Source organism: Bombina bombina, chromosome 4 (genome assembly GCF_027579735.1).
Source record: "Bombina bombina isolate aBomBom1 chromosome 4, aBomBom1.pri, whole genome shotgun sequence".
Classification (NCBI taxonomy): Eukaryota; Metazoa; Chordata; class Amphibia; order Anura; family Bombinatoridae; genus Bombina; species Bombina bombina.
Window position 1 is genome coordinate 502,345,454 of NC_069502.1, and position 15,267 is coordinate 502,360,720.

At 42.2% G+C, this 15,267-nt stretch overlaps 1 protein-coding gene across 4 annotated transcripts in view; it reads left to right on the top strand.

Annotated features, from left to right (window-relative positions):
- Positions 1 to 15,267, top strand: part of PHF3 (PHD finger protein 3) — a 588,626-nt gene that overhangs the window by 223,191 nt on the left and 350,168 nt on the right. For all 4 annotated transcript variants that reach the window (XM_053710410.1, XM_053710412.1, XM_053710411.1 and 1 more), the window contains exon 6: positions 6,690 to 7,002. In XM_053710410.1, coding sequence (XP_053566385.1) covers positions 6,690 to 7,002 — 313 coding nt within the window. The remainder of the gene's footprint in view (positions 1 to 6,689; positions 7,003 to 15,267) is intronic.

Sequence of the window (15,267 nt, forward strand, 5' to 3'; positions counted from 1 at the left end):
ACCGGAGTGGATCATTGTCACGACCGATGCCAGTCTGGTAGGCTGGGGTGCGGTCTGGAACTCCCTGAAGTCTCAGGGACTATGGTCTCGGGAAGAATCTCTTCTCCCGATAAACATTTTGGAGCTGAGAGCGATTTTCAACACGCTCCAGGCGTGGCCTCAACTAGCAGAGGCCAAATTCATCAGATTTCAGTCGGACAACATCACAACTGTAGCGTACATCAATCATCAGGGGGGAACAAAGAGTTCCCTAGCGATGAAGGAAGTATCCAAGATTATCAAATGGGCGGAGGATCACTCCTGCCATCTATCTGCAATTCACATCCCAGGGGTAGACAACTGGGAGGCGGATTTTCTAAGTCGTCAGACTTTCCATCCGGGGGAGTGGGAACTCCACCCGGAGGTTTTTGCTCAGCTGACCCAGCTTTGGGGCATTCCAGAGTTGGATCTGATGGCGTCCCGTCAGAACACCAAACTTCCCCTTTACGGATCCAGATCCAGGGATCCCAAGGCGGCATTGATAGATGCATTAATAGCGTCTTGGTCATTCAGTCTAGCTTATGTTTTTCCACCGTTTCCTCTTCTCCCTCGGCTAATAGCCAGAATCAAACAGGAGAAGGCTTCGGTAATTCTGATAGCGCCTGCGTGGCCACGCAGGACTTGGTATGCAGACCTAGTGGACATGTCATCGGTCCCACCATGGAAACTGCCATCGAGGCAGGATCTTCTAATCCAAGGTCCTTTCAAGCATCCAAATCTAGTTTCTCTGCAACTGACTGCTTGGAGATTGAACGCTTAATCCTAGCTAAGCAGGGTTTCTCTGAATCAGTTATAGATACTCTGATACAGGCCAGAAAGCCTGTCACCAGGAAAATTTACCATAAGATATGGCGGAAATATCTTTGTTGGTGTGAATCCAAGGGTTACTCGTGGAGTAAAGTTAGGATTCCAAGGATATTGTCTTTTCTCCAAGAAGGTTTGGAGAAAGGTCTGTCCGCTAGTTCCTTAAAGGGACAGATATCTGCTCTATCTATTCTGTTACACAGGCGTCTGGCAGTTGTACCAGACGTTCAGGCGTTTGCACAGGCCTTAGTTAGAATCAAGCCTGTCTACAGACCTGTGGCTCTTCCATGGAGTCTAAATTTAGTTCTTTCAGTTCTTCAAGGGGTTCCGTTTGAACCTTTACATTCCATAGATATCAAGTTATTATCTTGGAAAGTTTTGTTTTTAGTAGCTATCTCTTCTGCTCGAAGAGTTTCAGAATTATCTGCTTTACAGTGTGATTCACCCTATCTGGTGTTCCATGCAGATAAGGTTGTTTTGCGTACTAAACCTGGTTTCCTTCCGAAGGTGGTTTCTAATAAGAATATTAACCAGGAAATCATTGTTCCTTCTCTGTGCCCTAATCCAGTTTCTAAGACGGAACGACTGTTGCACAATCTTGATGTGGTTCGTGCTTTAAAGTTCTATTTAAAGGCAACAAAAGATTTCAGACAAACATCATCCTTGTTGGTTGTCTATTCCGGTAAGAGGAGAGGTCAGAAAGCGACTGCTACCTCTCTTTCATTCTGGCTGAAAAGCATCATCCGATTGGCTTATGAGACTGCTGGTAAGCAGCCTCCTGAACGAATTACAGCTCATTCCACTAGAGCTGTGGCTTCCACATGGGTTTTCAAGAATGAGGCTTCTGTTGAACAGATTTGTAAGGCAGCGACTTGGTCTTCACTGCATACATTCTCCAAATTTTACAAATTCGATACTTTTGCTTCTTCGGAGGCTATTTTTGGGAGAAAGGTTTTGCAAGCAGTGGTGCCTTCCGTTTAGGTTACCTGACTTGTTCCCTCCCTTCATCCGTGTCATATTGCTTTGGTATTGGTATCCCACAAGTAAGGATGAAGCCGTGGACTGAATACACCAAGTAAGAGAAAACATAATTTATGCTTACCTGATAAATTACTTTCTCTTACAGGTGTATTCAGTCCACGGCCCGCCCTGATATTTAAGTCAGGTTTAAATTTAATTTACAATAACTACAGTCACCACTGCACCCTATGGTTCTCCTTTTTCTCCTAACCGTCGGTCGAATGACTGGGGGGGCGTAGCCTGAGGGGATATATATGGACAGCTTTGCTGTGTGCTCTCTTTGCCACTTCCTGTAGGGATTGAGAATATCCCACAAGTAAGGATGAAGCCGTGGACTGAATACACCTGTAAGAGAAAGTAATTTATCAGGTAAGCATAAATCAAGGATTGTATTACCTGCTGTTGTTTGGTATCTTATATAAAGCTTGGTAAAGCTTTTACAATAGGCTGAAGAAAACGGTCAATTAGGTCAGAGAGGGGCTCATTTAGAGAACTTATCCCAGCTATAATAGGGCGTCCAGGGGGGTTAGTAATGTCCTTGTGGATTTTTGGAAAGTAATGGTATATTGGTGTAACTGGCTGTTGTGGTATTAGCATTTCTTGTACTGCCTGTGTGATAATATTGTTGTACCTAGCATATAGAACTAACTCCTCCAGGCTCTTTTTAAATTTCTGAGTGGGATTGTCCTTTAATTTAATATATACATCCCTATCCTGTAGTTGTCTATTTGCTTCCTTTACATAATTTACCCTATCCAGGATGACAACATTGCCCCCCTTATCCGATGGTCTGATTGTTATAGTGCAGTTCTGATTTAACTTATCTTGGGCTGCTCTCTCCTTGAAAGATAGATTAATTTTGTTTTTTCTAGGTTTACTACTTAATGCTCTTAGTTTATTCTCTACCACCCTTTGAAAGATCTCTACTGCATTTGATCTAGAATGTATAGGGTAGAAGTTACTTTTTTTTCTTAAATTTACTCAAATCAATATTCTTTTCAGATACCAAACCTTCTGTGTCTACATCATTTTTATCTAACAATTCCTGAAGATCTGTAGTAAAACATACATCCGAGAAAGTCAGGTTACTTTGAATTTCATCATTGCTTGATATATTTGTTATATTTATATTTTCATTCTGTGCCTTCTCAGCATCTACAAAATGTTTGCGCAGGATTAATTTACGCACAAATTTATTAACATCCAGAATTGTGTTAAACAAATTGAAGTGCTGAGACAGAACAAAATTTAAGCCTTTAGATAACACTTTCTGTTCTAGACCAGTAAGTTGTATACTTGACAAATTCAGAACATTATTTTTATTCAAGCATATTTCTTCTGTCAGTTCCCTGATCTCGTCGGTTAAGACTTCAGTTGTTTCCCTTGGGTCTCTTGTAATTTCTCCTCTTCCCCCTGTCTGGTACTTGCTTTTTTCCCTTTCCCTCGTTTGCCTCTATGTATTTTTTCTTTTTCACTGCTGGTAAAGTCTCTTGCTGTTTGTTGTTTGGGGCACTAGTAGAGGGTACTTCTTGTGGAGTTTGTAGGACTGCAGGGGCTGGTTCCTCAACATAATTCTTACCATCTGAGAACTGTATTTTATACTCTGTATCAGAGAAAGTAACCTGTTTTGCTTTTTTGGCCCTATTTTTAAACCACTTCTTTTTTCTATTAGGGTCACGTCACGGTTTGGAATATCATTAGAGTCCCATCTGTAAACAGTATGGTGATCATAATCATGTTTGTCCCTTAAAATCTTTCTAGATTTGAATTCCTCTTGGCGAAATGTCAGCATGTTTTTTTTCCAAACTGTTTATCATATATTTTGAATTCTGCGTCTTTTTGGACCGTTTTTAATTTCTCTTGTATTTCTTTAATTTCAACCAATAGATATACTCTCTGTTTCTGTTTATATGCAATAAGTAATTCAATTAGTGCAAATGAACAAGTATCCAGTATAGTGTTCCATTTATTTATGAAGTCAGCATCTGTTACTCTGAAGGATGGAAACTTTCTGATGCGTAATCCTCTCGGGATACGCTTATTATTTTTATATATAAGAAAAGTCTTAATATCAAGCTCCAGTTTTAAGTCTTTTTTTCCTTAGAGTATCAATCTCATAGAAAAGACTATCAATAGTATAAACCACCTTATCTTCAGTATCATGTTGGGTTATAAATTCCTCAAAATTAGTGAGGACATACGATTCCTTTTCACTGTTATCCATATTTATTACACCAAAGCAGTTAAAATATCGTCATGTAATCATAAAGTCATAAGGTCAAAATCCACAATGCAGAGTGATATACTTATATATACTGCTGTACTTTATAGATATGCCTGTTAATTTATCCAGCAAAACTCACCCACCTCATCTTCAGCCGTAACATCCGTTAAACACACTGTCCTTTATGCATGAGGGTTCATTCAGAGAGACTGCAACCGTTGTGAAGACGAAAAGATTTGAAGCAAACAAGAAAGTGAGCGGTGCGCTCTTTCTTACCCTCAGCGTGTCTGTGTAACCGGTTACGGCACATGGCGAGTGTGGGGATGACGTGTACATCACGTGGTCCTGTGTAGGAAAAACGGCATATTCGTCCTCAATGCCAGAATGAGAGATGCAAGTACAAAAAGAGTCCCAACACAGGCAAATGTAGTTAAAAGTTCCAGGCTTTAATCCAACGTTTGCTAAAAACATATGTAAGTACCGCCAACTACTGCATAGCAATGACTGAGAATGACTGTCATATAAAAGCATTTATCTCAAGAAGGGAAAGCTGAGCTCCTCGCACAGCAGACATGTTTCGTGCTTGCAAAGCACTTGTTCACTGCCTGTGGGAGCTGCAGCTCCCTTCAGCTTAAATAGGCTACAGCTGTTTCAAAATGTAAAGATACATATACTGGACTCAGATGTTTGTCCTTCTGAGTTTGCCACTTGTAATTTTTCTGTTTGCTCAGTCTCTGAGTTCTGACGTTTGAGAACTTTGTCTTCAGCTGTCTTTTTCGGTGCTGTTACACAATGTTTGGGAGATGTTTCTTCTCCTTGATGATGCCCGGTTGCTCCTTGTGGGTTGGGCGTCGTCTCCCTTTGTTTTGGAATCCATTCATGTCTCTGGGTACTTGGCCTTCTTTTGAAGGTTTTTTTTTTCTTATTGGAACTTGCTGTTCCTAATGGGTACCCCTTTGCCTCAGCCTTGTCCTCTCCCTTTTGGGGAATTTGGTACTGTACTAGTAAGGGTTGTGTGGGGACCGACTGCTGGGCGACGGTTCTCCTGGAGGAGTGTTGGCTCAGTGAGTCTGCTTTGCGGTCTCTAGTTAGACTTTCGGACTATCTGCGGGTCAGTGTCCTTGGGGCCTTTTCCTTCTAGTTTTTTTGCCCGGCTCCGACGAAGCGGGGTTTGCTTGGGTTGTGGTTTTTTCAGGCCTGGTGTCCTCAGAATGGGCCGCCTATTGTACCCTCCTGTTTTTGCATTCAGTGTCCGCTATAGCTTGGGAATTGGTTTCCCAAAAGTAATGAATGCAGCTGTGGACTCTTTCCTGATAATTTTCTTTTCTTCAGATGGAAAGAGTCCACAGCTCCGCATCCGTTTTTTTTTTTGTTTTTTTGGGGGCATCTCTTATTTTTTTATACTTGGCACCTTTTCACCATGGTATTTCTTCTACTGTTCCTTGTTCCTCGTCAGAATGACTGGGGGATGAGGGAAGTGGGAGGAGTATTTAAGCCTTTGGCTGGGGTGTCTTTGCCTCCTCCTGGTGGCCAGGTTCTTTTCCCAAAAAGTAATGAATGTAGCTGTGGACTCTTTCCATCTGAAGAAAAGAAAATGATCAGGTAAGCATAATTTATGTTATTCTTAGTGCATCAGCAGTTTAAATATTGCAGCTGCTCAGAACACCAGTGGGGCTTGTATCATGTCAGCAATTAATAAATTGAGTCATTACCATACGGTACATGCACCTTAGGCTCTCTCAGCAAGTGCTGTGTTTAAATTGCTGGTACACAGTGAATACTTAATTACACATTTGAAACCGCAAAAGCTTTTATTAGCAGCAGTTTTGCTAATACATCTATATTAAAAAAATTATTCTATTCAAAACCGAAATCCATCCATGTAGATTCCAATTTTTGCTGGAATGCCCCTTTATATTGTGTGTCTCCTGGTTTTGGTTGATCTTTAAAAAATTGTATCTAGTAATTAAATTACTACTTTTTTATTTTTCTCTAAACTTATCCTTATTTGGATATATCTGAAATGAAACTGACAGAAAGAGAGGTATATATAGGAGGGAAGGGCATCCTGAAGATTTCTAGTTTCCAACTTAAATATGAAGGCACAAGGTAGTGTACTCCACATACTTTAACAAATTGATATAGAAATTGATATATATTTAAGTATAGATCTTTTACACATTTTTTTATTAAAGCGTGTGAGGTCTAATCACCAAAAAAATTCTAAAAGGCTTATTTGTCAGGGGAAAGTACATTTTATTTTCCATGTTTTTTGAATACAGCAAAAAATGATTGCTCTGCTTTTCTTGAATTGATGACATCTGTGTCCTTCAAATACAGCTCTGTTTTGGGTAGAAAACTAATCAATCACTAAATAATATTAATGTGAATTTGACAGTAAACGGTCCCTTGTTAGTAATATGTATCATAAAGCAGCACTTTTCAACACATGCCGTAAATATAATTGAGTGAACTCTTCTGCTTTTTTGATCAAATCATTGTTTTACAAAATAGATTAAATAATATGTGCCATTTTTTAAAATTGTTGATCAGGTTATATCAAGTTTAGCTAATAATTTTATGATCACATCTGATGTTTTAGATTCATGGTTGGTTGTGGAAGGTGTGATGAGTGGTTTCATGGAGATTGTGTTGGACTGAGCATCTCACAAGCACAAGAAATGGAAAATGAAGACAGAGAATACATATGCTTAAAATGCAACACTGAAGAAGTGAAGGTGGAGACATCTGATTCAAGTGCATCTGATACTCTGCAGAAAATAATTGCACATCAAGAACTTAAAGTGACTGAATCTGATAAGCCAGTGACTAAACCACTGGAGACACTTGTACTTCATGAGCAACACAAGCTGGTAGACTATACAACAAAGCACAAAGTGAAACTTTTTAGAAAGGTATTTATTTGTTTATTTATGTATTTATTTTTGAATGTGTGTTTGTACAAGAACAACAGAACTAGCTTGCAGTTACTCATGTACAACAAGCAGCATTTTCTAAAAACATAAAATGAAGGAGTAATCACTGCTATTGGGCAAGAGATAATAAGCCGAATAGCCTCTATACAGCCCCTCAAGTGCTTAGGCTTTCCATCCTTAGTGAGTAACTGTAATTTATCCTTTAACTAGATGTGGTTTCCTTAGAAAATGCAAACAAAACACAGCAATGGACTGCATTCACAGACTGGTCTAGGTATACACCCTTTGCCCTTAGCAGCACTCTTAGAAAACATCCAATTACACAGACAGATAACCTCATAGCAGAGTGGATTCAAACTGTGTATGTGAGTATAAATTATAGATTTCCATCTTAATATGTGGAGAGCCCACGGCTCCATTCCTTACTTGTGGGAAATACCGAACCTGGCCACCAGGAGGAGGCAAAGACACCCCAGCCAAAGGCTTAAATACCTCCTCCATTCCCCTCCTCCTCCAGTCATTCTTTGCCTTTCGTCACAGGAGGTTGGCAGAGAAGTGTCAGAAGATACGGAGTAGTCTCTTATGGAGGGTAGTACTCTTCGGAATGGAACTGGAGTTTTTTTAAGTAGTCTTGTCAGCCTCTCAGTGAGTGCATTGGTGAATGTTAGAGTCTGGAGATGCAGGGAGAGTCTTTCTGCGAACCCATCCAGATTCGTATTAGCAGCTCCTAAGCATTTAGTGTTTAAGAGTTTCACTGCCTGCTTCTATCACTCAAGTCCATGTCAGGAGCGATGCTACAAGACTGTCAAACTTGAGAGGCTGTGTTTCTGTTCCACGGCATAGATTCTGGTAAGATTGTTTCATTTTTTTACACATATGATAACGCAAGAAGACAGGGTCACAGTGTGACTCCTTTTATCTGAGGGAATTGAGGGTTAATGTCTCCGAAAGGGGATTATTGAACAGGAGGGATTAACATTTTTAATATTGTGTTTATGCTGTGACGTGTGAGATGTGGCTTAGGCAGATGTTGGAACATACAGGTTTTACTTTCATTTTGGAGCGCTGCGCAGCCACATAGGCTTGGCACGCTTTTAGGTGCGGGGGCTGTCCTGCATGGTGCACCATGTGACCAGATGTGGTCACAGTGATCTCTTCTTCCTGACCGTGCGGTCTCTGGAGACAAAGCGGTTTCTCTCTTGGGCCTGGGTTATAGGAGGTGGTGAGTGCCCCCAGCCATTGTGGGTATCAAGGTGCCATTTATCCTTGTCTATAGTCCTTTTTCTCTTGCAAGGTGTATCCAGTCCACGGATTCATCCTTACTTGTGGGATATTCTCATTCCCTACAGGAAGTGGCAAAGAGAGCACACAGCAGAGCTGTCCATATAGCTCCCCCCTAGCTCCACCCCCCAGTCATTCTCTTTGCCGCTCTAGCAGTAGGGCATCTCCACGGGAGGGTAAAGTGAATGTAGAGTTAGATTTGTAGTTTTATATCTTCAATCAAAAGTTTGTTATTTTTAAATGGTACCGGTTTGTACTATTTACTCTCTGAGAGGAAAACGATTTTAGCATGTTGTAACTAAAATCCACTGCTGTTCCCACACAGGACTGATGAGTACCAGTAAACTTCAGTTGGGGGGAACAGTTTGCAGGCTTAACTGCATTAAGGTATGTTTCAGTCATATATTTTCTAGTCAAGACATGATAATGCTATGCTATAAGCCATATTCTGAGACCTAGTATAGAATAAGAGCTTATTTATCAGGGCTCAATAGACTGGTGGACACTGTGAAAGGGCAATCGATTATTTTATTCAGCAAATACTCATTGGTAGTCACTTTTAAACACCTTTGGTGTGTTTATTAAGGGGTATTTTATCCACAATGCATAAATTTAGCCACCTAAGTGTGACCTTGAGGGCCTCACAACTCCGGAGTGGAGTGGGAGGGGCCCTAATTTTGCGCCTCTGTTGCGCAGTTCATTTCTCCAGACAGTTCATGCTGCATCACGTGGAGGGTCCAGAGACTACTTGAGGGACTCACAGAAGCTGTTTCTCCCCTAAACTAATCCATAAGGGAAGGTAGGGCCACAGCAGACTGCTGTGGCAAGGTGCTGTAGTTTTAAAACCGGTTGTGGGACCCCAGGCGGGGTCGCATGGCAGACGGTCCCTAAGGTAGAGGGAGCAGTTTCTACGCTGGCCAAGCGCACAACTATTCCAATTGAAGACAGTTGTGCTTTTAAAGATCCTATGGATAAAAAATTAGAAGGTTTACTAAAGAAAAGTTTTGTTCAACAAGGGTTCCTTCTACAACCGATCGCCTGCATTATTCCTGTAACTACTACAGCGGCTTTCTGGTTTGATACTTTTGCTTCTTTGGAGGCTATTTTTGGGAGAGAGGTTTTACAGGCAGTGGTACCTTCCGTTTAAGTACCTGCCTTGTCCCTCCCTTCATCCGTGTACTTTAGCTTTGGTATTGGTATCCCACAAGTAATGGATGATCCGTGGACTGGATACACCTTACAAGAGAAAACACAATTTATGCTTACCTGATAAATTTATTTCTCTTGTGGTGTATCCAGTCCACGGCCCGCCCTGTCATTTTAAGGCAGGTAATTTTGTTCATTTAAACTACAGTCACCACTGCACCCTATGGTTTCTCCTTTCTCTGCGTGTTTTCGGTCGAATGACTGGATATGGCAGTTAGGGGAGGAGCTATATAACAGCTCTGCTGTGGGTGTCCTCTTGCAACTTCCTGTTGGGAATGAGAATATCCCACAAGTAATGGATGATCCGTGGACTGGATACACCACAAGAGAAAGAAATTTATCAGGTAAGCATAAATTGTGTTTTTTCCTCCTTTGATCGGATTTTAGTGGGGTTTGCTTCCCTGTTTCGCGTACAGGACGTCATGAGTTTGTGTCCACCTGGAAGGTTGGATTTTCATGTTACATACTATTCTGATAGTTGTTAGTTGAGGGTCTCTCTTGGTTGAGTGTACCTTCCCCTCCGGTTCTAAAGGGAGATGTGGATAGGTATCTTGGAACCCAAGCTAGTCTCTCTGGGGCTTCGTGCCTCTTCCTCCTTCCTTTCCTGGGGATCTCGTGACTGGAGATTCGCTGCAGATCTTTGGGCTTGGTCGTTACGGGGAATTTTTGTTGTCCTTTGGACTTTACCAGTCGCTACAGGGCTGGGTCTGTTCGCTCTGAGCAGGAGTCAGGAGTTATGACTGTTCTGTTGAGCATTGACTGCGTATCAATGGAGCTACTGAGTGTTTTTTCCTTGCGTGGGAGGCCTCGCGACGGAACCTTCCCTCTGCGAGTTGTTTTTTTTTCTTCTGTTAAGTGTGATCAGTCCACGGGTCATCATTACTTCTGGGATATTAACTGCTCCCCTACAGGAAGTGCAAGAGGATTCACCCAGCAGAGCTGCATATAGCTCCTCCCCTCTACGTCACTCCCAGTCATTCTCTTGCACCCAGCAACTAGATAGGTCGTGTGAGAGGACTATGGTGATTATACTTAGTTTTATATCTTCAATCAAAAGTTTGTTATTTTAAAATAGCACCGGAGTGTGTTATTACCTCTCTGGCAGAGTTTGAGGAAGAATCTACCAGAGTTTTGCTATGATTTTAGCCGGAGTAGTTAAGATCATATTGCTGTTCTCGGCCATCTGAGGAGTGAGGTAAACTTCAGATCAGGGGACAGCGGGCAGATGAATCTGCATAGAGGTATGTAGCAGTTTTTATTTTCTGACAATGGAATTGATGAGAAAATCCTGCCATACCGATATAATGTCATGTATGTATACTTTACACTTCAGTATTCTGGGAGAATGGTACTTCACTAGAATTACACTGTAAGAAAGACATAAAGCTGTTCAATAACTAGAGATTATGTTTAACGTTTTTGCTGGAATGTAAAATCGTTTTCATTTGCTGAGGTACTGAGTGAATAAATGTTTGGGCACCATTTTTCCACTTGGCAGTTGCTTAAATCTGTTTTTTCTGTCAGTTTCTGTTCTCCCTCACTGCTGTGTGTGTGGGGGAGGGGCGCTTTTACTATGCATCAAATATTTCAGTCAGCAACTCATTGTATTCCCTGCATGATCTGGTTCATCTCTACAGAGCTCAGGGGTCTTCAAAACTTATTTTGAGGGAGGTAATTTCTCTCAGCAGAGCTGTGAGAATTATAGTTTGACTGAAATAAAAACTTTTATTCTGTAATTTGTTTCCTGCTTTCAGAAATTGTTATCTTTGCTAATGGGATTAAACCTTTGCTAAAGTTGTGTTGTTTACAAGGATTGAGGCTATAACTGTTTCAATTTATTAATTTTTAACTGTCATAGATCTTCTGTGCTTCTTAAAGGCACAGTACGTTTTAATATTATTCTATTTGAATTGTATTTCCAAGTTGCAAGTTTATTTGCTAGTGTGTTAAACATGTCTGATTCAGAAGATGATACCTGTGTCATTTGTTGCAATGCCAAAGTGGAGCCCAATAGAAATTTATGTACTAACTGTATTGATGCTACTTTAAATAAAAATCAATCTGTACAAATTGAACAAATTTCACCAAACAACGAGGGGAGAGTTATGCCGACTAACTCGCCTCACGTGTCAGTACCTACATCTCCCGCTCAGAGGGAGGTGCGTGATATTGTAGCGCCGAGTACAGCTGGGCGGCCATTACAAATCACATTACAGGATATGGCTACTGTTATGACTGAAGTTTTGGCTAAATTACCAGAACTAAAAGGTAAGCGTGATCACTCTGGGTTGAGAACAGAGTGCGCTGATAATATTAGGGCCATGTCAGACACTGCGTCACAGGTGGCAGAACATGAGGACGGAGAACTTCATTCTGTGGGTGACGGTTCTGATCCAAACAGACTGGATTCAGATATTTCAAATTTTAAATTTAAACTGGAAAACCTCCGTGTATTACTAGGGGAGGTGTTAGCGGCTCTGAATGATTGTAACACAGTTGCAATACCAGAGAAAATGTGTAGGTTGGATAAATATTTTGCGGTACCGACGAGTACTGACGTTTTCCCTATACCTAAGAGACTTACTGAAATTGTTACTAAGGAGTGGGATAGACCCGGTGTGCCTTTCTCACCCCCTCCTATATTCAGAAAAATGTTTCCAATAGACGCCACCACAAGGGACTTATGGCAAACGGTCCCTAAGGTGGAGGGAGCAGTTTCTACTTTAGCTAAGCGTACCACTATCCCAGGTGGAGGATAGCTGTGCTTTTTCAGATCCAATGGATAAAAAGTTAGAGGGTTACCTTAAGAAAATGTTTGTTCAACAAGGGTTTATATTGCAACCCTCTTGCATGCATTGCGCCTGATCACGGCTGCAGCAGGCATTCTGGATTGAGTCTCTGGAAGAGACACTTCGATCATCCACTCTGGACGACATTACGGACAGGCTTAGAGTCCTTAAGCTAGCTAATTCATTTATTTCAGAGGCCGTAGTACATCTTACTAAACTTACGGCTAAGAATTCAGGATTCGCCATTCAGGCACGCAGTGGCTAAAATCCTGGTCAGCTGATGTTACTTCTAAGTCTAAATTGCTTAATATACCTTTCAAAGGGCAGACCTTATTCGGGCCCGGGTTGAAAGAGATTATCGCTGACATTACAGGAGGTAAAGGCCATGCCCTGCCTCAGGACAAAGCCAAAGCCAAGACTAGACAGTCTAGTTTTCGTTCCTTTCGTAATTTCAAAGCAGGAGCAGCATCAACTTCCTCTGCACCAAAACAGGAAGGAGCTGTTGCTCGCTACAGACAAGGCTGGAAACCTAACCAGTCCTGGAACAAGGGCAAGCAGACTAGGAAACCTGCTGCTGCCCCCAAAACAGCATGAATTGAGGGCCCCCGATCCGGGATCGGATCTAGTGGGGGGCAGACTTTCTCTTTTCGCCCAGGCTTGGGCAAGAGATGTTCAGGATCCCTGGGCGCTAGAGATAATATCTCAGGGATACCTTCTGGACTTCAAATACTCTCCTCCAAGAGAGAGATTTCATCTGTCAAGATTGTCAACAATCCAGACAAAGAAAGAGGCTTTTCTACGCTGCGTACAAGAGCTCTTGTTAATGGGAGTAATCCATCCAGTTCCACGATCGGAACAGGGACAGGGGTTTTACTCAAATCTGTTTGTGGTTCCCAAAAAAGAGGGAACTTTCAGACCAATCCTGGACTTAAAGATCCTAAACAAATTCCTAAGAGTTCCATCGTTCAAGATGGAGACTATTCGGACAATTTTACCTATGATCCAAGAGGGTCAGTACATGACCACTGTAGATTTAAAAGATGCTTACCTGCACATACCGATTCACAAAGATCATTACCGGTACCTAAGGTTTGCCTTCCTAGACAGGCATTACCAGTTTGTGGCTCTTCCATTCGGATTGGCTACAGCGCCAAGAATCTTCACAAAGGTTCTGGGTGCTCTTCTGGCGGTACTAAGACCGCGGGGAATCTCGGTAGCTCCATACCTAGACGACATTCTGATACAAGCTTTCAAACTGCCAAATCTCATACAGAGTTAGTGCTGGCATTTCTAAGGTCACATGGATGGAAGGTGAACGAAAAGAAAAGTTCACTCGTTCCACTCACAAGAGTTCCCTTCCTGGGGACTCTTATAGATTCTGTAGAAATGAAGATTTACCTGACAGAGGACAGGCTATCAAGACTTCAAAGTGCTTGCCGCACTCTTCATTCCATTCAACACCCGTCAGTGGCTCAATGTATGGAGGTAATCGGCTTAATGGTAGCGGCAATGGACATAGTACCCTTTGCACGCTTACACCTCAGACCACTGCAACTGTGCATGCTAGGTCAGTGGAATGGGGATTACTCAGACTTATCCCCTTCTCTGAATCTGGATCAAGAGACCAGAAATTCTCTTCTATGGTGGCTTTCTCGGCCACACCTGTCCAGGGGGATGCCATTCAGCAGACCAGACTGGACAATTGTAACAACAGACGCCAGCCTTCTAGGTTGGGGTGCCGTCTGGAATTCCCTGAAGGCTCAGGGACTATGGAGTCAGGAGGAGAGTCTCCTGCCAATAAACATTCTGGAATTGAGAGCAGTTCTCAATGCCCTCCTGGCTTGGCCCCAGTTGACAACTCGGGGGTTCATCAGGTTTCAGTCGGACAACATCACGACTGTAGCTTACATCAACCATCAGGGAGGGACAAGAAGCTCCCTAGCTATGATGGAAGTATCAAAGATAATTCGCTGGGCAGAGTCTCACTCTTGCCACCTGTCAGCAATCCACATCCCGGCAGTGGAGAACTGGGAGGCGGATTTCTTAAGTCGTCAGACTTTTCATCCGGGGGAGTGGGAACTTCATCCGGAGGTCTTTGCCCAAATACTTCGACGTTGGGGCAAACCAGAGATAGATCTCATGGCGTCTCGACAGAACGCCAAGCTTCCTCGTTACGGGTCCAGATCCAGGGATCCAGGAGCAGTCCTGATAGATGCTCTGACAGCACCTTGGGACTTCAGGATGGCTTACGTGTTTCCACCCTTCCCGTTGCTTCCTCGATTGATAGCCAGAATCAAACAAGAGAGAGCATCAGTGATTCTAATAGCACCTGCGTGGCCACGCAGGACTTGGTATGCAGACCTGGTGGACATGTCATCCTGTCCGCCTTGGTCTCTACCTCTGAAACAGGACCTTCTGATACAGGGTCCCTTCAAACATCAAAATCTAACTTCTCTGAAGCTGACTGCTTGGAAATTGAACGCTTAATTTTATCAAGACGTGGGTTTTCTGAGTCAGTTATTAGTACCTTAATACAGACTAGGAAACCTGTTACCAGAAAGATTTACCATAAGATATGGCGTAAATACCTACATTGGTGTGAATCCAAAGGTTACTCTTGGAGTAAGGTTAGGATTCCTAGGATATTGTCTTTTCTACAAGAAGGTTTAGAAAAGGGTTTATCTGCTAGTTCATTAAAGGGACAGATCTCAGCTCTGTCCATTCTGTTACACAAACGTCTGTCAGAAGTTCCTGACGTCCAGGCTTTTTGTCAGGCTTTGGCCAGGATTAAGCCTGTGTTTAAAACTGTTGCTCCACCATGGAGTTTAAACCTTGTTCTTAATGTTTTACAGGGCGTTCCGTTTGAACCCCTTCATTCCATTGATATAAAGTTGTTATCTTGGAAAGTTCTATTTTTAATGGCTATTTCCTCGGCTCGAAGAGTCTCTGAATTATCAGCCTTACATTG